This window comes from Amphiura filiformis, chromosome 3 (genome assembly GCF_039555335.1).
Source record: "Amphiura filiformis chromosome 3, Afil_fr2py, whole genome shotgun sequence".
In the NCBI taxonomy this organism is placed as follows: domain Eukaryota; kingdom Metazoa; phylum Echinodermata; class Ophiuroidea; order Amphilepidida; family Amphiuridae; genus Amphiura; species Amphiura filiformis.
In genome coordinates, this window is record NC_092630.1 from 73749965 (window position 1) to 73773057 (window position 23093).

The 23093-nt window shown below is 36.7% G+C and overlaps 1 protein-coding gene across 1 annotated transcript; it reads right to left on the reverse strand.

The window, feature by feature from the left end:
* Positions 1 to 1159: 1159 nt before the first annotated feature.
* On the reverse strand, positions 1160 to 19522 carry LOC140149102 (OTU domain-containing protein 5-B-like). The gene is made up of 9 exons (XM_072171270.1): positions 18906 to 19522; positions 15230 to 15320; positions 13604 to 13668; positions 11056 to 11212; positions 9878 to 10026; positions 9298 to 9489; positions 8932 to 9184; positions 6645 to 6833; positions 1160 to 6299 (listed from the first exon to the last, which is right to left on the reverse strand). Exons 1-9 carry the CDS (start codon positions 19383 to 19385, stop codon positions 6187 to 6189), a joined length of 1689 nt encoding a protein of 562 aa, XP_072027371.1. The 5' UTR covers positions 19386 to 19522; the 3' UTR covers positions 1160 to 6186.
* Between the last annotated feature and the right edge of the window lie 3571 nt (positions 19523 to 23093).

A 23093-nucleotide genomic window follows, 5' to 3' on the forward strand; every position in this document is an offset into this window, starting at 1 on the left:
TAATTTACCAAAATTTGAAAAGGTACCCTAAACAAGTTGTTCAGATTCAGAAAACTACCCTTATTCTTGAAAATCAGTGTTTTTTAGACCCTAAATGCGTCACGCGCGTAACTTGCCTTGCCTTAAAAAAACACCCCCTTTTACTTGTTTTTTTGGTCACGCATGCGTACAGACCATTTATGTGAGTGCCCCCCCCCCCCCGGCTGCCAGATGCAACTTCCGCGCGGTGCGCAGAAAATTGGCCAATTTCAATGCTAATTTCACGGTAAATATGATCCGAGTGTGAACATGTTGATTGGGTTGAATTGAACTCCGCGCGAAACCCACTGAAAATGCCAATTTTAAGCTAATGATCAAATGTGATGCGATCAAGCAAAATCAGTCAGAACTCGGAAATATTGATTTGGAGAAAAAGGAAATATTTTCTTTTGTTTCCTGTTATTTTGGAAACTCTTTAATTGCTCATATCTTTGGAACTGTTTGTTCAATAGGGTTTTCTGCGAAATGCAGCTTTGTAAAAGCTTTTTACAATCCTATAAGACACAGAAAATTTAATATTTCCGAGTGATTTTGCTTGATCGTATCACAAATATGAACAATGAAGGGGACAGACAATACGCGCGAAAATGTGCAACTTGTCGGCTACAATAGCCTAAATTTGGTCAGAAATACTTATTTCCATAACATTGGCTGATGACTGCATGGACTAGGCCTACCCCGTGATTTATGCTAAACAGGTTCTTGATTCCTCGACTGACTTTTACTGTCTAATTGCTTCCATGGATAAATGTGCCGGATGATAGAAGGGTGAAATTGTGAAAAACGCTTTACACTGAGTAGCCATAAGGTAAATTAAAGAGGGTTGGGGTCCTCTGAAATGTCATGGATACGCCACTCGCCTTTGATAATATAGCTATCCATTCGTTTACATAATTACTCGCTTACCCTCACCCGGACCCACCGGCCACTCACCAACTCGACCACTAACACTCTTTCGGCAACAATAAGGGGTTGGGCCATTTGGTGACCCCTATCTAGACTAAATTTCCATTTAATATAATGGAAGGTAGGGTCACTGGGATAGTGTCTAGTATATGAACCCATACCCGTTCTGGTAGTGTCACATACAAGCTGCCAAAGGCCACTTATATCAACAAAATCAACCACAACCACAATTATTGCTCTTTGCTTCTTAACCATTTTATTGAAACACAACATCCAAAAAATGTAATGGTGTTATGTATTATAAATACAACATGATTATCAACTATTAATATAAATGTGCTTTGACAAAAGGAAATATATTTAACATGAAATGCTATATTATAATAATATATCTGGAAACCAAGTTGCAGATGCTAACCCCATAAATTCAAATTCCTTTGACTCCTATTCTCTATCAAAACTTGAGTAAGGTTGGTCATTGTGCTGCTGGTGCAGTGACTTTCTAGGAAACACCATCTTACCTATCTAACCTTTGAAAAACAAGTCCTTGTGTATGATCTGCAGTTTCAATTAGCATATTACAATTATTGCCTCACGATAGACCTATCATAAAAAGATTTCTAAGAATGAATAAAAAAGCAATTTTTAGGGCTATTGAAGTCCAGACTCTCATTGTTATACAATGTACATACACCCCTACATACATACATACATACAGCGCAGGAATATTATTCCTCTACATGTAATAAAATGCATGTTAACATTTGAAATGCTACCCTTGACAACTCTGCTCGGAGTCTTCTTGGGTTAAATAAGATATCATAACAGGGGAGAAAAACATTGACAGATGAAACAATCACAGGGACATTAACAGAACACGTTATGTTATAAAGAGTTTAATTACTAGTATACTGACAACATATCCTTCCATCATTAGTAGTGTTACATGAAATATTGCTAAAACTAAACTTTCATTTCAATCAACATTTTCTCTAACATAATCTACTTTACATCAAATAAAATTCAAAAAGCAAAATGAATTTGGTAATGAAATCATAGCTAATATAGCTACACTATACACACAACTTAAAAGCAGCAGCTTTTGGATGCAGCATAAATAAAAATCCATACTCTGTTATTTATAATTTCTTGTTAAAAATATCTTGATAAATCTTCATATCTCGGATGTTAACATATCAACTAAAAAAAGTCCAGTTCTCATACTAAATCAAACACTGCTACAAATAATTCATTATGGAGGATTCTTAAACACTTAAGAAAATTCCTGCAATCTTATTAGTTCTTAGTTGTGTGTTATGATACAATATCGCACACTTTAGCTTGTGCGTGTCAACGCGATACTCGTACGCGATATTTGAACCAATCGGAAGTGCATAGCAAGAACGGGACTGATCAATTCGAAGCCGAAGGTAATTCTGGTAAAATGTAGGATTTAACACACAACATTATTATTTTGCCTTGTGGTTTCACTTAAAATAATGATGTCACCCATGTTATATGAGACAATAGATGCATGGCAGCAGCTTTATTCTCCAAGTCTTAATATAAATGCTATTCATTCACAATGCTAGTAGCTGCATTAATTTTAATGCGAGTGCATTAATTTTAATGCGAGTAAAGTTGGGTTATTACAGCAGTCTGGTTAACCTGTCCCATACCCAGTGTTGTAACGTTTAACACAAATCAATTCACCTCAAGTACATTTACAGTAGCAATTACAAATTTTGTCGTTATCATCGCAAAGCGTCAGTTGAAATGCCTCGTCCTCCACCTTGATGTGTGTCATTTTAACGCAGGCGATTTCACTTGAGAAAATAATAAAGGTCATTTAGAAAGAATCACAATTACATAGTGCTGTATGGTGATTTAGAGAATAATGAAAAATACAAAGAAAAAAACAAAAAAACAAAACAACAACCAAAAACAGATGTGATTGAGAGAGTCACAATAGAGCTAAAGTTTTTGAAAATTTTGAAATCACCTGTGAAAATTTGTTTGAAAAGAACAATGACCTTAGTATCATTAAATTGGACTTCTTGAATTTTTACCCAATTACAATTATACCGGTCTTTACATGTTACAGAGAATTGATATCCAATTATGACCAAAGAAAATTCAATTATGATTTTTGCCCTGGATCTATTTTCCACTTGCAATGGTAATAAAAATAATAGGATGAAATCAAACTTTAAGCGTAAGAAACTACACTGGACAACAATGTACATACATATGTTCTTCTGACACTTGCCCTTTGGTTGACGTAAGCAGCCTGAGCAGGTGTATCAGATATAGTTTCCTTCCCCAAGCAGATCCATACAAACACATGCAATATTTAAAACAAATGTTGCCCTGAAGTTCTGCAAAATGTATGATTTGAAACAAACATACATCTTTTTCAATATTATCTTCACCCAATAATTACACTTGTCCCTTCATGGGTAGGCTTGGCGGAATGCAGATATGTTCCCAGATTCTATCTCACTTGATTCTACAATCTTGGAAATAAGTCTTGGAACGCTTGCGTGTAAATAATAGAAAACTGTCAACCCCTTTCCCCCATGCAATGTTGAGAAATGCTGATGTCTTCAGCGGTTTCCCAATGTGTCCAGAGGGAAAGGGTAAATAATTGTTGTAGATGTCATGTTTGTTCCCAAGCACAATTTACGTCATTTCCATGATCATAAGAAATTCTGAACTGAATTTACAGCTGAGTGTACCAAGCGTTCCAAGTACTTTTTCCAAGATTGTAACTTCACAAAAACTTGGACAGCTTTTTTTGAAATGTAACATGTAATTGTACATTAAACTTCAACATGCCAAATTGCAGAAATAAAAAATGAATAGAAAGAAGTTACTCAATAATTATATCATTATAGCTTCAGCAATAGCTATTCATTTTACTATGAATGTCATTGTCACATAGGCCTATAACAAAAGGTTCTAGTATGCAGAAAACACCATCCAAATTGAATGTATGGTTCTTAAGATATAAAATGGTCATACTATGGAAAACGATCAAATACATACAAAAGAAATTGAATGCTTTTATTTAAAGAATAAATTTTTTATTTACTATTCTCTACCGTATGATTGACGATAGGCAGGCCCAATATTTTGAGCAGTGGATGCCACCAATATCTACTACGATATTCTCATCCTTGGTCAGTAATAAACATATTTTAATATCTGCCAAATTTAGTAATCATCATTAAAATTCTATTCTGAAATGAACAAAACTTGTTTATCGTTTTAGTTGTGCATACTGCAATCTGATTCGAGTATTACCCTCTACTATGTGGTACATAAGCACACCTCAATACGAATGTTCTGTGACAACGCAGTCAATGACGCTCACCGTCTGATAGACAACATCCAGGAACCACTGACACATTTGGCGCTTAAGCTACATCACAGCCACTGATTAGGAGTAAATTATTAGCCACATGACTCAAAAATCATAATTAACCAGTCCAATTAATTGTGCTCAATCACATGCTATATTGCATAATAACAACCACTATCTGTTTCTGTCATCATTTGTTTTTCTATTGTAAAGGGTTAACAAGGGTCAACAAGTGTTAAACTACATATTAAAATTAAGCTACTTCACATTTACTACTCAACATTTTAGAAAGATTTATAAATGTTAAAAAAGAGTATTTTACCATTTGCTGACACTGTTTATCATTTGAATATAAAGCTTATGAAATGCTATAACTATTAGGTCAAATTTGTCAGGGACTTCAATTTGATACCATTTATCATTTCACATCACTGGTATTGCAATTGCAGGCATAAATATGGCATGAGAATGAAATGCCCGGGTGAAGCGCATGTCACTTTTTAGCAATTTCAACACACACACGCCCACACACATGGATTATATCAATAATCCTTACACATTAGACGTTGATACTTTATGTATGAAATTATCTTCTTCATGTAATACATCCCGCATTGTTGACATGTTTCCATTAAGCCAATTAAAGCCAACTGGATCTTGGGTATGTGTACACAAAATCACTTCTCTCCTGTGCCTGTACAGTCTTATGTGCCAGTGAAAGTGTGTCCATGTATCACTTAGGGTGATATTGTCATCACATCGCAGTGAAGTTGTTTGTAGTCTTTTGAAGTACTCATGCTTGTTATGGTTAATAACATACAGTCCAAATATCATTGGTTACTTGACATGTAATGCTGTAAAACCCTATTGGGAAGGGCACTGACCATGGATGGGGGTACCAAGCCTGATGGGGGGGGGCACAAGCCATTTTCCTAATGATTGGTGTGGAATGTGTCCCCACACCCCAGTGATGCAACACCACTGGTTGCAAGAAGAATATATTTTGAAAGAAGCAGCTATTCACCTTGATTTCATAAATTGTTCCTGCACTCACATAGCATTGTGCATTTTAAAGAGTTCAGATGCAAAACATGACAAATTCAAAGGCTCCCTTGTGTTTTTGTTCTTAGTTCTGTATTAATGAATTTTGCATTCATCTCTTATTTAGGAAATCTTCTGACATTTCTTCACATTAAATTATCATAGACAACACAAGGCTGCAATGGCATATGTCACTTTTTGCATCCAAAATCTTCATGTGATTTAATAAAGAGAGAATTAAGACATGCCTCCCATGAATATAAGGTACTATAAGGTACCAGGTACATTTCTTAGGACACAACACATGTTAATGAGGCAAACTGAGGTGGCAGAACAAACTGGAAGATGCAAATTTACAGCTCCCAAAATAGCATTATGAGTAACTGAACGCCATCAAATTTCTGCATTCATGTATCACCAATACAGCCTGATGATTTGTGGACATTTGGTGTTCATATAGTGGAAAAAATATAGCACAAATACCATTTTGATGAAATTAATTTGTTTCATTGTGTTTTTATGATGCACTTTTAGAATAGTGAATCTTTATACAAATGACCAACCACCACTTTTAATGTGTTGCACATTTATTGCAATTATCTTGAAATGGACACTTATGTCTGTATGCCATGCCTCGTTGTAATTGTGTTGGATCATGTCTCAATTCAAACATCCCTTCACCATTAATTGCTTGGAAAAAGAAACTGGTATAAATATATTCTTGAAAAATGTTTGGCATAAACATTAAGAGGAAATGTTAACATACTATGGCAATAATAACAAAGTTGTGATATAATATGAGTGGAATTTTGTAACTGCCACGATGGCAGCCAATATTAGCTATCGGTGCAAGGATTGTGTGATAGTTTTAAAATGTCCAAGTATTCTTGCTGCGACTGTGCCAACACTGAAGCCAGGATAGCATCTTCTGTCTCCCAATTGGATAGCCCTGGAGAGAAAATACAAAGAAAAAATGAAACATAAGTGTTTTCAAATAATAATCAGGGATCTGATAAGTTAGTGTTCAAATATGGCAAATACAGCTTCAGAGAATATCATGATTAAAAATCATTGATTTGTCACAGAGTATTCAATAGGCCTTGCACTATGCCCCCATTCTTTTTAATTCTAATATAACTTGGGTATAAAGCAGAGAGAGAATCAAGCACTATCTCCAAGGACAAACAAACCGTTGGTTATTTATCATTACTACTTTCACATTATGCATTTTTTCTAGGCTCTCCTGTAATGTGATATTGCCAATGCCTATTTACTATGTATCCCAGCAACTTACCATATTCTGTGGGTGGTATATCTTGCATGCATGAAGTACTAGGACAATTAATATGTAATAAATTGGTTGGTCTATCTACATGAACAGCAGACGAGGGGCCAGCTTGGGGACTGGGTGTGTTACGGCAACTAGATTCCGGTGGTGTTTTAGGCCTCTTACTGGAACTGCTAGCCACATTTGGATCACAATCTGCAGAAGACAAAATACAAAAGCACTGGTTAGTGACAGGTTGTGTTACAAGTTCGAGATACGTGACATGTGTCTTATTTGACAATTTTGGAACGGTGAGGTGGACAAATCGCAAAGCGTTACCCTAATCAAAACTGGCTATGAATCTATCTGTGTAATTCAGTGCATCTGTCTTACAATTCAAATACAGTAATGGCGAGACTGGATAACTGAATACAAATTTTACCCCCTCCAGGGATTAAACTGGGAACCTCCTGCACCAGATTCAAAGACCTTAACCCCTGGGCCATACCGCTCTAGGAAATGTGTTGATGCTAGCTGATATAAGGCAAACAACACATGAAAACTTTAAACAAGAAACAGTTGATATCAATTGAACTTGAAACAATCTACCAGATTAATATCCCCAAGACTTGGGATACAGAGCAAACAACCATGTACATCTATGTTCATTTGAAATTATAAGCTGGTATGCAAATATTTAAGAGTTCAGAAGCTAAGCATAATATCTAGCACTGCTGTGTGTACTTTTTTGTATTCATATTGTTATTCTATTTTAAATAGTTACAACACAGAGTGTAGTTGAAGCTAATGTTCATCCAAAGACGAAATTTGTGAACTAAAATATCACAGCTAAATACACAATAAAGCTATAGACCCATTCCATGTCAACTCCAGGGATGTGCACCGCAGCACCTCTTTTTTTCTTCTTTTTCTGTGTGGTGGTAGATATTGATGAGAAAGTACAATCCCGAAAATTTGAGCTTCATACTCCATTTTGTTTTCCCGTGTAGCATCAATTTGAAATTTAGGCATGAAAACTCAGCATAAAAATGTGTGCATTTTGCCTCCATGAGCAGTACATAGGTCCATAAATGCAATAAAAAAACCCTTTCAACTTTGGAGTAGGTAAACCTAAGGGATGTACTAATTTGTGTCCCAAATTCAAATCTGGCATCAGAAAATGTCCAAGGACATATCTTCAACATACTTTGAAGTTGATGGGGGGCAAAAAATCTGACATTGGTCCATCAGGACAAAAACTTTGGGGGGGTCAGAACTCCAAAAGTAAAAAAATTTTATTGTCCATTTTTGGCCAGTCAGAGCCCTTTGGTAGGACATTACTCTTATCAATATTGAGCCTATTCAATAATTTTAATTTACCCATGCAAAACCCCAATTGTAATAGGACCCCCTCAATGTCATTTTGATAAGGTATGTTGAATATGTCCAACCAAATTGGCTCTGACTGGCAAAAAAATGGACACCAAAATTATTTTTATACTTTGGAGTTCTGACCATGAGTCCCAAAGTTGGTCCTGATGGACGGTTGCATTTTGAGGGCCCTATATCTTTTAAAGTAAAGGTGTTACAAGTTTTCTGATGCCAGATTTGAATTCTACACAAATAAGTACCGCAGGATACATACTTTTAAAGTTGTAAAGGGTTCCTTTATACATTTATGGACCTCCAACGTCGCTTTCAAGGCTACACATTTTTTACACAGACCCCTAAATTTCAAATTGATGCCACGGGAAAACAAAATGGAGTATGAAGCTCAAATTTTCGGGATTGTACTTTCTCATCAATATCTACCACCACACAGAAAAAGAAAAAAATTAAAGAGGTGCTGCGGTGCACATCCCTGGAGTTGACATGGAATGGGTCTATAAATAAATATCAATAAAGAGAACACTAAAGAGAGCATTAAAATATTGTATTTTACCCTTGCCATCTTTGAAGACTTCTCCTATTCTTTGAACTCTATATTATTAAAACCTGTGATTTTTCTTGCTACATGCCTACTAGTAATATATTGTTTTCTACTTTACATGAAGGCCTATAATCAAAAAAATCAAATACCAAATAATTTTGAGTTAAATTATTCCGGCAGTTTTAATAAAAGCAAAAAAAATGCATTTTACAACATTTTAACAGCCCATTGAATAGTACAGGTAGTATACCAGTACCATGGGGGATGAGGATACCACTTTTTTCATACCATCAAAACAAAACAAATTTCGACTCAATATTACCAGGGTTATGATAAAAAAAAGCTTTCTTCATATACAAAAATCTTGATGGGGTAAATACTTACCATTTAAAATATGCTTAGACATATTATTATTGTCTGGAACTGGTCTAGGACTACCAGGCTGTGAGGAACCTTTCCTCGGCCCATCTGGTCTGTCAGGACTGTTGGGACCTGAATTGGCACCGCTACGATGTCGTGGAGAGTGACCTCGGTGTGCTGTGGTGGCGCTGTTTGGTGAAAGCGGTTTGGGATGTTCGCCCCACCAGGCAGGTGGTGAGTCTGGTGGTGCTGAGCTACAGGTGGCAGCTGGCAATAGCTGAAAGTAACATATTTACACAAATAAGTCCATACTGTGTTTACTAAATCTAAATATGAAAGTTATGATTTATCAGGCCAAATTGAAGAACATAAATGGAAGAAACTACTTACATTTTTCTTCCTAACTCTCTGTTCGTTATCTCGTAGCCATTGTACATACGACTCCCTAGCAACCTGCTCTTGTATTGCATCATTAGTGGCTTCCCAATCTGTTGCTTTCATTTTGTCTTCTAACATGGCTGTTTCAAGAGCACAGGCTTCGGAAGTCTGACAGGCCTCTCGCATTAGAGTCTTATCCGCAAGCTGTCACACAAAAACAAACAAAAGAGTTTAAAGAAACGTTATATCAATTCAAGGTATAAGCAGATAACTTCTAAAGAAAAAACAGTTTGCTTAACATTTGATGGTGGGTATTTCAACTGTGACACTGCCATTTTCAGTTAGTTAGAACTTTATATTCACAATGAAGAATCTGCATGGGCATTTATGTTTAAGGCCTAGGTGAACTTTACTGAAAGGGTGCCGTGCATTCAAAATCAAACAATACATAACTCTAACAAATGCGATCTGATCAGTGGTCACAACAGAAAAAGAAAAACAGAAGGTTCCAGCAGTACTCCAATAATTTCTACAGCTTATTTGCAGCAAAGAATCAGAATCATTGACTGGCTGTTCTATATAAATTACTTACCCCTGGTACAAAGGAAGGCATTCCTAGTCCCACTCCTATAGTAGCTTTGTATGGATTGACTATGGAGTTGTAATGGATGTTGCGATGGTAACTAAGACGCAGTGGCTCATTGTCTGTCGCATTGATGGTATGGAAAGTGTTCATTGGCTCTGTAAAAAAAATACAATTTTACTACATTATATCATATGTACGCAAAATAAATTTTGGTTCTATACAAAGAAAACCTGGATGCCTCTTTTTTAAATAATAGTGATAAAATGCTCTGGTTTACTGAAAGAAACAAAACTGAATAAAAATTCTGGACTCACAAAACATTTTAAAAATTGTTGCAACCCATTCACCAGGTCTTCATCAGACTGAGCAGACATTTGATTGGTGTTTTGGTCATGTGAATGTGATGGTAGTCATCCATGTCCAGCTTGTTAATTTTTAAGGAGATTAAAACACCCAAATGTATAGAGGCCCTGCATGCTTTTATCGATTGGCTCCAAAGGATTTGAACCGGTATCCTCAAATTTTGTCATCAACCTATTTGATCGTAGTGCATTTGTTATGTGTGTGAGAGGAACTGTCACGGTAGATTGCAATCATGCTTTTGTTGATTGCATTTGAGAAGTCCGCCATATTTACAGTATGATACATCATATGCACAACCTCTATGACCATCTTATTGATTAAGTTTTGATATAAAACACCTGTCCCTACAACTGAATTTGACTCAAACTGTTTTCTTCATTATATCATTTTAAATAGAGCACTCTTAAATAAATGGCATGTGATATTTATTCCATATTCCGTTATGCCTTTTATTATTTGGTTCACCTCCAAGTGTGGTAGTCACGTACCTGCATATTTCACCGGTCGCAGTTTTGAATCGTACAGAGCATAATAGCAGCTCACAAGGGCAGTTTTTCGGTACCCTTGTGGTGCAACCGCGACAAAGCATTGACATCACTACTGAACTTGAAGTGAACTTATAGCAGAGGGTCGATATTAAACACAGGTGATTTTTTCTTTGATACTGGAGCAAAACATTGTAAGGTTTGGTTTTCATTGAAGGAGGTAATACGTGTAAGTGCAACCTATTTTGCTGGTGAAATGGCAATATCCTGTTGAAGGAAAATACTACTGTATGTCTGGTTGATTCTGCACAAATGACAAATTTGTCATGTCCTTACCAGTGCTGTAAACATAGACTTCTACGTTGCGATTATACATCTCTGACAAAGCTTGCATTTCAACATGGTTGCCATGGCAATTCTCCATCCGTTTACGAGCAATGTACGTATTGAAGTCTTCAGTGATATACTGGGAGAAATAATCACAATTCTTCATCTGTAACGAAATAAAATAAAACGTTTCATCATAAAATGGAATTGTTATGAACAGGCACATCGCAAGTGGGCGCCCCACTTTTTTGCACTTTGTGCATTTTTTTTGCACTGCTTTGCAGTTCGTGTAACTTTGGGCGCCCCACTTTTTGTCACCTTGCTACACACCTGAATTGAACAAAGTGTTTTTATTCAATGACATAAAATAGCATAGTTACACAATCAATTTGCCCCATACCATCCTAACACTATTATTCTTTTCATATCAAATTGAAAAGTTTGACAGTTGTTTATTGTTGATTATTGTCAAAACAGCACTTCCCATCTTAGCTTGTAGACACATAGAGATGTTACCTGGTATTCAATTGGAATTAATAAAGACCAAAAATACAAAGCAAGTAAAAACAAAACAAAACAGCATTACTAAAAACAAGTTGCATATTTCTCTTGCTGAAATTCTTATAATAGATCCTTATAATGACATGCATGTAATAATACACTCGATCTGGAACATAATAGCCCACTGTTTGTGATGGACACATAGAGCTCTCTAGCAGAACTACCACCCACACAACCAGACTAATAATCAGGACAGTAATATAAACTTGGCTAACACAGCCTATTTACACATGTCTGTCTGGGATGCATGAACCTCTATCTCAGGACAGCTCTACTGATATCCCTGGTGAATTAGTGATCAGTGTTCAAAGCCTGCCTGGAGATGTTTTGGTCACCATACACAGTGTCCAGAAAAAAATGGATGGACTCTCAAAAATGAGTTTCTTTCTCTGCAATTTATTCTGACCCAAGCAAGTAGTTATTGTCAGCCTAAAATGATAAATACAAACACTTTTCAACAGATATTGAGAAGGGAAAACACTGGGGGAAGTACCGACGCAAGGCCTTGAACGACCCTACTTGAAATGTCCATCGGTCCGTAGAACAGGGTTGTTGTTGTTTTCCTCGCCTTAGGACATTAAATTTGCTTTGTTGGGGATATTTTTGCTGATAAGGTGAAACTTGTTTTGGGGTTTTGTTGTGAACAATGGTTTTAAAATGGTCATGCAATGCAAGTGTGCTGTGCATTCCCAATATTATACTTGAGTGATATGTGTATGAGATGTATGTACTATCCATTCATGACTATTTCACTGTTCAATGTTATTTCTGGTTCCATCTTGACATTTTATGACTTAACAATGCAGCATTTCCCCACAAAAAAATAAATAATATGGATGAAACAAGGCAGGTTTTACACCTCAAAGTGCTCAACATGTGCTTGTAGATCTGAAGAAATGAATAGACCATACATGTAGGAAATTTGGTATTCAGTTAATCTGTGCTTTCACTTTTAAAATCATTGCAAACCTTCCTACTTGACAATATATGTTCAAGCAAAGCTGTTTTATTTGACTGCACAATGTATAAAATGACCATGTTGAATAAGTCTGATTAGGTTTGCATTTCTTGGGACACACTTTAAATAAAATCACCTTAAAATATCAATCAGTTTCGTGCAGACTTACATGGAAATGTCAAGTAGACCTTATACAAAGCACTGCAAAATAAGTTTAAAGGTACATTCTTAAACAGACTTTGTGGATGCGTGTATTGTTTGCGTTGTGCATAACATGGTACGCACATTGTGATCTCGCGCATCGGCGTGGTGCGATGTTTTGCGCCTGTGTGTGAAAGACTCAATGGATTCGCCAATTTCATGCACGAGAGTGACTGGTTGAACTTGTTACAATGTTCATAAAGATTAAAGAGTGGACATAAATATTGTATACAAAAATGATTTTACAGGTGATCTGTTAAAAGAAAAAAGTACCTTGATTTGAGACCCAGTCATATCTCCATCGCCTAATATATTACGGATCACAGGAGCTATTTGTTGTACCGTCTTGTTGTTCCACTTGATATAATGCCATCTCATGTTTTATATCAGGCGATCATAGAGACACAGCTGGGTCTCAAAACAATACTTTTATTCTATAATTATATACTTTCAAATGCAGGCTATCATATGTGCTCCTGAAAGACATGTACATACATGTAGGTAACAATTAAGAAATTGTCATCACTCCCCAACATTTTTGTTCTAAACACTCAAAAGAGTCAAAGTACTTCTTTATAAAGGGTTGAGTACTTTGAGATGGACTGCAATTGACTCTGTTCACAACTAATGCTGAATGATGACACTGTAAATATTGGTATAAGGTGCATATACTTGCATACCATACTGAAAATGACTTTATAACAACTTATCTTATACTACATCTGCACACTTTATACAAACACCTACTCAAATGATAGAACAAAGAGCAAATTTATGTAACTTTTCATACAATGTCATTTTAATTTTAAGGGTCTATGTTATAACACTTCAACTCACCATGTAGTCCATACAGTGTGCTCTAACAATTGAATGCCATTCTTGATCCCCATAAACTTGATCAGCTGAAAATGGAATTACAAAGATTATTTATTTACATGGACATGGACATGGACACTGTCAGTCTGTAATGTTTTAATGAAAAAGTGATTGGTAAAATTGTTCTGCAAATAAAGTTTGTTTATTCCTAGTATTTTACTATCATTAACTTTGTCTACATGTCTGGGATTACATGTATGTGAGATGAGTCCATGTACCCGGGGGCACTTCAATTTGAAATGGATGTAGGTGTAGGGCTGACACTTTCGCACCCAGGGGCATTCGGTGAGAGCAAAATGTAAAAAATATGGGGTCATTGGGTGAGAGCATGATTTTGGGCATTCGGTGAGAGCAAAATGTTAAAAATATGGGGTCATTGGGTGAGAACATGACCTTTTTTTAAATGGAATCTTTGGGTGAGAGCCGCAAAAGCTCTACAGAAACCTCGAAAATCGAATTTCTAGTTCTAAATGGCTTCAAATTTCTTTGTTTTTTTTTCAAAATAAGTAACAAAATCAGTGATAAATGAAAGTTGCTGTTCAAATTGAACTTGTAAGGGTCTTTGGGTGACAGATCAAATGGAAAAATAAGGGGTCGTCGGGTGACAGAGCATGTGTTCGTAAAAAATATGGGGTCTTTGGGTGACAGCGATGCTGAAAAAGGGGTCTTAACAGCCCTACATACGCGTCACCTCCAAAGTTGGAGTGCCCCCCGCCATGTACATGCATAATTGAAAGCATGTTGATGTGCTCCCGAATATCCTACAGGAATCTCAGATGGCGGAAAATGACATAAAAATTATGTGTGGAACTTGATGGGAAAATATTAGTAACGGACAGAAAAATTTCCTGGTGCCGCCAATGCATATATATATGTACGTATTCATAGACACTCTTTTAGGATGAGCGACAGCAATGCTCAGGACTCTCCCCTCGACTTGCATACTTGGCTTGCAATCTTGAGCGAGTCTCAATGACCCACTTACTCTTTATTTATGATGTAGCTCCAAATGAAAACTCTGCTTGAGGAGATCAGAAGAGCTTTCTGCAGCTCTTTAATTATGATCTGTCTCAACTTAAGTTGAGAGTAACGCCATGTTGGATTTCTCATTGGCAGATTTGAATTGCGCAGGCTAACTAATCCCACGGGGTGTACACACGCATGAAGGGTGATTTGTCCATACGCTGGCATCCCAACTGTGTAAACGCCACGTACTGATTCGAATCTGCCACTTCGAAATTCAACATTGCGTTTCTCTCAACTTGAGATGAGACACGCTATAGTAACCTTATTTTTCATTTTAACGTTATGTTAATAACAGTGATCTCTTTTAACATGAAGTAAACAAAGGTGAACTTAAAGCAAGGTATATCAAGAGGCATGGAAATATGAGGAAACGTTTTGATGTACCGGGTATTGTATTTAAAATCTCAAGATTGACAGATATATTTAAACAGTACCGGTATGCCATGTTTTTCAGTTATTCATTTACAAACATACCTTAAATTGTAGTGTAACTTCTGGTACAAAGTATACATTTTAGCTCAAGATGGAACTGTTCACTGAAAGGTTTTCTACATTACTTACCTACAGCCCTAAAGAGGCATGCTCCATCAGGGCTCATTTGCTTGATGAGAAACCCTTTCTTTTCCATCTGCTTTTCAAATCTTCTTTCTCTCTGTTTTAAAGGTTAAATGGAAATAAAAAAAAGTCAGAATGTATCAGATTTTTCCACAAGTTCTTTATAACAGGCTTTGAAAGTGGGTTGTAGCTCTACCTAGTTTGAACTTTGTTGGTCAGTTTTTGACAGGGTTTATAGCTAGCCCAAGTTGAGTGCCGGCTAATATAATTTCACTATCCAATTAGAGTGCTGGCTCGGGCATAATCTTTTTTGCGAACATGAGGGATTTTGTTTTTTTAGTGCCAGTCGACGCCGGTCCGTGCCGGTTACCCCTGACCGGCGTGGCTATAACACTAGTTTTTGAGCGTCTTAACCCTAACCGCCAAAGGCCTTTTTGTCGACGGGAAGGGAAAGAAGGAAGGAATAAAGAGAGAAAACAAAGAAAGAATTTGTTTGCTCTGGGTGGGATTCAACCCAGGACCCTCGCATGCCAAGCACTGGCTCTCATGACACTTAGCCATGGGTGTTGGGCTTCACTGGCCAGCTTAAACCGTGCCTATACATTGTATATCACTTAGGGCTAGAGATGCACACACAAACAGCGCATATCAAGTAGTATTTTGTAGGAGGGAGGGGGCCAAAATTCTTCATCGTGAAAGTGATAAGTTTCCAAGATGGATAAGAGAATCAATCTGGATCAGGAAGCGCAACGAGCAAGCTATGAAAAATGAGGTGGGCGCAGCTTATTCTCTCAGTCATGCATATGTACAAGTAGCTTATCCAGGAAAAATCAACTGGCAACACTACAGTCTACAGCTAAGACAGCAAGTGCTAGTACTGGATACAGCTCAGTCAAGAAGAAGCAACCAGCCAGTAAGGTTGCGAAACATCCCTACTAATTGGGAGTACCTGGTTCCTGGATTTATATAGACAATCTTGATGAATCTCTTCAATGAATAATAATGGATTCCTCGCCCCTATAATTTACATAACTTTTGTTACCAGTGTGTAGTTATTTTGTGAGAAAAATGCAAAATTAGTCACAAAATTTTATCAGGGGGTGTAGTACCACCTTAAAATTAAAAATTAAAAAAAACAGACAAAAAAACCAGTAGTAAATGGAAAAACAGTTTTCAAGTTAATTTATACATACATTTTAGACCTTTATTTTGATAAAAACTCATGATCACAAAGGAAGTTGCGCACTATTATTGGTGGTGCTTAATTTAGCAAAAAATGACTCATATCACATCACAAATATTCTACCAATCTATAGTCTATATATCTACATGTACCTCCAGTCACCGGCACTATAGCTAAAATAATAGTTTCTCGATCATGAGAGAATGAATGTACTGCTTGCATTGCGTAATGTCGCAAGTTTAGTGGAATGACACGATACATTAGTAGCGCGATGGATTGTGCATGCACAGGAAATGCAGCGCTACCAAAAGCGTGTGTGGTATAGTGTTGTATGCCGACACAATTGTCATTGCATGACTATTGAGCTCTCATGATCGAGAAATTATTATTTTAGCTATAGCTTTGAAGTTCAGTATGTGCTGCGTTTTCTTGTGCGCACATGTGCGGCATGTTGATTGTTGATCGCGCGTAAAAGTATGTACACACACCAAGTAACGCTTTACACAGAACATGCTGAATATCATTTGAAGCTAGTGCCGGTGAATGGAGGAGGTACAATGTAGATCAGGCGTTACATTTTCCCAAGGGGGGGGGGGCGTTTATTCAAGGTCAATTTTAGAACGATAATTCCCGTTAAAATCAATAGGTAAACTTAAAACTCACGCTAAAATGACGAACTATGAACTAGAAACACTGACTTCTGGTAAACTTCCGGGTTTCCAATCGAGATTTTCGCCAAATGTGGGCAACTTGGTAAGCTTTAATACTACACAAGATAGCATGGAAATATCAGCATTTTTGAAACATCTTGGTTGAAAAAAGTGGTGGGGCGTTTATTTGAGGGGGGAGCGACTATTTGACTAAATACGCCATACATTAGAGCAAGCTTGAATTACACAACTTTTATTTTTGGATGTAATTGAAATTTTTAGGCCCTACAAATTTAACAGAAATTTATGAAAGTATAGGCTACATTACATAACAAATTGCATTGAAGTTTACAATCAAGATTACCTTTTAAGGGGGTACTACACCCTTGGCCAATTTTGTGCCTATTTTTGCATTTTTCTCATAAATTATAGCGCATTGGTGACAAGTAAGATATGTATATTATAGGGGCAAGGACGATACCAAGCTCTTGACGATACCTACTGCACTGAAAATTCAGCAACTCAAGGCAAGTAGTTATTGATTTATTGATCAAATATTGGTTTTCCCTCATTTTTGACTGTAACTCCACAACTGTTGTCTGTGCTGAAATAAAATTTCCAGTGCAATAGTTGTAGTCCTTGCCCCTATAATATACATATCTTACTTGTCACCAATGTGCTATAATTTTTGAGAAAAATGCAAAATAGGCTCAAAATTGGCCAGGGGTGTAGTACCCCCTTAAACACATGTGATCAAGCAAAATCAGTCTGAATTTGGGCATATATTCAATTTTCAGTTTTCTACATTATTGAGCAAGGCATTTGCAAAGCTACATTTTGCAGAAAACCCCATTGAAATTGAACATTTAGTTCAAAGATGTGAAAAGTTGAGGTGTTTCTAAAACCAAAGACAGCAAAAGAATTTTTTTCCTTTGTTTGGCTGTATCTGGAAATTGAAATTTCTAACTTTTCGACTGATTTTGCTTGATCACATCACACATTAATAACGGGACTGAACCAATGCGGAAATTTTTATGTTTGTACCACGAATTTGCTGACACAGAGACTTCTAGAAATTCGTACAAGGTAACTGGTTGCGGCTTTCTAAAATGTAGACCATTTTGGGGACTGTAATTGGGAAATGTCACATTAATGAATAGTGTACGGGAAGTGAGCGAATTTGTGCACACGTCACCAGATGTATAATTGGGCCTTATCTACACTGTCCAAGGACGTGCATTCGCAACTTTGCGCTGTAGCTTAGAATATGTGACTGATGATTGCAGTTGGAATGAATACAGTTGTTGATAAACTTTCTTTCTTTCCACGGTACGCCACTGGTAGTCACACATACAACACATTGCAAAGCGCTCACCAACTGCAAGTTACAATAATTTACGCAAGCTCGTTTTTCTGTTTCTTTTGATGATAAAAAATCCTATTCATATAAAATTTATAATTCCGTCATGCCAAATTGGCATAGTAGGGCCGTGACCTCAAACACATGATAGTTCTTTTAATTATATTAGTATTATTACAATCATCATGACAATTACAATACAATTCCATTACAACGTTTACATACTTTTAAATTAATTTTTTTTTTAATTAAAGGAGTATTTCGTGATCCTACCATCCTATGTCATTTTTCATTTCGAATAGAAACAGTTCAGACCCAGAACAGGATCATGTCAGAAATTAATATTTTGTGCTGGGTCTGATTATTCGGACTAATGTAGCCAGACAGAGGTTTCCAGTGATATAAAAATCTCCAACTTTTTTTGAGAAAAGTGGGGGGATGAGGCTGTGGATCACGAAATGCCCTTTTAAGAGAGATAATAATAGTTACCTCTTCAATGTCTACATCTGACATAGGTGCTAGATCATATTCATCTCCACTATTGCAATCATCAGCCTCTTCTTCAGGTGCAACTTCAACTCTACTAGACCCGGAAGCTCTATCGTTAGGGTTTTCAATTTCTCGAGACGATCGAGGATGCATCCACGACATTGAAGCTCTTTCATGTCGATGAGGTGACGACCTATGACGAGCTCTTTTGCTTCCATTATGGTGTGCATTTTCTAGTCTTTCATGACTTTCATAACTTGTCCTACAGTCATGTCCTTCTCGGCCACTACTTGGTAGCCACCGAGGGGGTGAATTTCTTGATTTAGGCCGAGCACCACTCCTGGCCTCTGTATTTGCACTGTGTGTTGAATGCGGATGACCGTGCCCACTATGACTGCTATGTGCATGATGTTGATGATTTTCATTACTTTCCGGCCCTCTTTTCTCCTGATTTGTTTTCTTCTTTGGAAGAATAGTCATTTTGGAACCTAACCCTTCCTCCGCAAAGGGAGAAATGTAATTTTAAAGGGCAAATTCTGTTGTTTACAATTCCGACAGCTTCTCCGGCGTAAACCAAAACATTAACCCAAGATGGCGCTCAAAGGATGCTGGGTAATAATATACATGACGTAATGCATTCCTCCTTTTGTTGACAAAAACTTCAAAACACCTTTTCTATTTGTCAACATTTACGTTTTTCGAGAAAATACCAAAAGAATGAATCAATGAGGGAAAGATTTAGCGTTCAAAGATGTTTGCTTATTGCCCTAGTGAGTCTAGAGATAAGAATACCGTATTAACATCATATTTTATTTTACAGCCTTTTGGTCAAAAAGACTTCAAAAAATGGACAAAAATCATAAATTGCGGCGGGCATTCCCCCAAATTGGCATAGGCCTAAATAATCCCTATTCCAGAAAAATACAGAACTAATTTTTTGGAATAAAAAAATATTGTCCTGTTTTTGCCAAATGAAACATAACTAAATCATAATCCTTTAGTTAGTCCTAACTAGCAATAAAAGTCAAATTTTAATATTTAGCCAATTTTTGGAAATAAGGGCCAAAAATATGCGTTTTTAGGGTGTTTTCGTATGCTGTGACAATCAAGCCCAAAGACGTGTACCGTACTAAGATATTTCAGTTTATGCATTCCAAATTTTGAAAGGACATGTTTCATTCTTTAATATAACCAACCATTTAATTAAAGCAACACAAAAAAGTGAAAATTAGAGCAAAATTTCTGCATATAGGCCTAGGGGCCTAGGGGGGGTCTAGGCCAGTGTATCGGTATAGGCCTAGGCCTATAGGGCCCATAATTCTGTGGGGCCTTATACGGTAGGCCCTATTATAATACCTACTCAAGATTTCGAATGCTTATAGACTTGTTCCAAATCTGTGATTATTGTGTCTCGATTGTCAGAAAACATGCCGAAAATGCATGTTTTTGGCTCTTTTTTCAAGAAATTAGTAAAATAGTGAACTTTTTATTTTATCTCCAGTTAGGACTAGGCCTATAAATGAACGATTAGGATTGAGCTATGTTTCATTTGGCAGAACTTGATAATATTTTTTTAATCCCAAAAACAAAGGCTGTATTTTTCTGGAATGGGGACTGAGTAGGCGCCCTACAGAAGATATGAAGACTCTAAAACCAGGAATACAGCTTGTCTAAACGTGTATAGGGAGCGATCGTTAGGCCTATTTATGGCAGGGGGGGGGGGAATGGGTAAATTTAAGGGGGAACATGAAATTTTTTGTGGTCTTGAGGGGGGAACCTGAAATTTTTAGTTGAACCAGGAGGGGGGATTGTTAAATTTTAAATGTGAGAAAATTGGGAAAACAAGGGGGAACGCGAAAATTTTGAGCGGACGCAAGGGGGGAACGCGAAATTTTTGTCGATATTTTTGCCAAAACACCCATTCCCCCCTGCCGTAAATAACGATCGGTCCCTAAATAAGGTAAAATACCTCTTAAAAATACACTTTCTCTTGGTACATAACAGAAGAAAAAAATGGTTTTCACATTTTAAAAAAGTCAATAGGGGACCTAACCTACCATAATTTCATAATATTAAAACCAATTGGCAAAAAAATATTAACATGTTATATACCGGTATATATTTAAAGTCAGTAAACGGATCTGTTGTAGTGTAAATGGAACACCAAACTAATTAATTAGCTAATTAGCATATTAATTTTCATTTCTTCATTAAAATCTGCTATTTTTTTGTTTAAAACATTATGTTATTCATTGTAGATAACAAACATATTGCCAACATATGGCAACTCTCAAAACAATATTCAAATATTTAGGAATCAATATTACTATTATTATTAGGCCTATTAACGGCATTATAAAGCGCCTTTACTAAAGGACAAAGCACCTATTGGACAAATCACTGAACCATGCACCACTTCATGGTCAGTGACAACCTTTGAGATGGAACATACTACAAATATTACTGTATCCAAATGCTTGTTAAATTACTCGCGCATGCTCCAGCCGCTTGACCAATCACAGTCGACTCAGCGAGTTTCTGCCGATGTTTGCCGAATGACCAGCCGAACTTTTAATCTTCGTGTGTTCGGCACGGGGATTTTAGAAAGGTCTTTGAGGGTTGAATAATGTTTTTAATCTGACAACTTTCTACTCCCATTTAGACAAAATGGCAATCTACACGAAGTTTTTTAAACCTTGAAAATCGGTGAAGAGATAAGGAAAATAATGACATTTTTCAGGGCACATGTTTTTGATCAACGGAATTTTTAGGCAAGTTGACAATTCTGAAACATTTTGATGTATAAATTTCATCGCAAGATTCACAATTTCTTGGATTTTTTCGATGAATACTTTGATTTTTTGCATCATCGGAAAACTACACAGTATAACACTGTGCTAGTTTTAACGTGTTACATTTTCGATTTTTGTGTTACATTTAGGCCAAAGTTGGACCAAATTTGAGTAATATTTCGGATTTTCCCGTTTCTACTGCACGGAAGATCATAAGGCCGAATAAAAATAAAACATGTTTCTCGTCCCTTCCGCTTCCTTTTTTGAGGCCGCTTCAAATTTATTTTCAGTTTTTAAAATTCAGTCAAAACTTTTGAAGAAAGATGTCTTGGAAGTTGAGATGTTTTCTATAGCCTTGCTAATATGCAAGAAACAATTCTGGATGGTTCTGTGATCACTAGCGGGAGCGTACCTACCAGAACAATAAAATAAAAAAGGGCCTCAAGCCCCTCTTCCTCCTTTTTAAACCCGGACGAGAAACATGTTTTTATTTTTACTCGTCCAAATCATCCTCAGACACGCTCCAGATAATATGCAAATGCATGGAGTACAATACCAATCACCTGTTTAACTGGTATTGATCAAAGTAATTCTTTGTACTCCATGCATTAGCATATCTTATGGAGCGTGTCTGGAGGATGATTTGATTCACGGCGGGAAGTGAAGGGCAGCATGAGTGAACACGGATCACTGAATTAGCATAAAGGTCACACAAAACAGCTTCCGCGCAAGCGTGGTAACCTCACAGTGAAAAGTTTGACCTTACAAAGCTGCCGAGTATTTAGATACAGCAGTATAGTGTGTAAGTTCGTAGTGTAATTCGATATGCATGTATGACGTTGCCCAATTTTGTCCTTGATTGAGGAAATTGTATTCTCAGCGTTCCATTTACCCCACCGTTCCATTTACTCAATACTCAATTGGAACGCCTAATTTCAGTATGTTAATGAGAAAAATATAAGCTTTCATCTGATACCAAAATCAGCATTATGATGGGGGTAAAGTGTGTGTGTGTGTGTGTGGGGGTGAGGCTGTCAATCAGGTTAGGCTTACCCACCTTTTAAACCTAAAAAAAAAATCATTTTTCCTCAACTCCCGTCACTCTGGACAACAACTACTTTTTTTCCTAATAGATTACATTGAATACCTACTCTGATGATAAATATTGTAAATTTCCTCAAATTGTTACCCATATCCAAACTCTAACACCAACACCTTCCTCTTTTAATATTTAAGGCACTTATTTCTTGAAAATCATGTGAATTCCTCAATATTTTGCACAAGTGTCTTTCTCTCTTTCATTCAGTAGCTTCACTTATTAGAGAGATGTTTCCCTCTTCTACCTCCTCCTTCTCCTCTTCTGCTTCCCTCTTCCTCTCCTCTTTTCTTCTCTCTT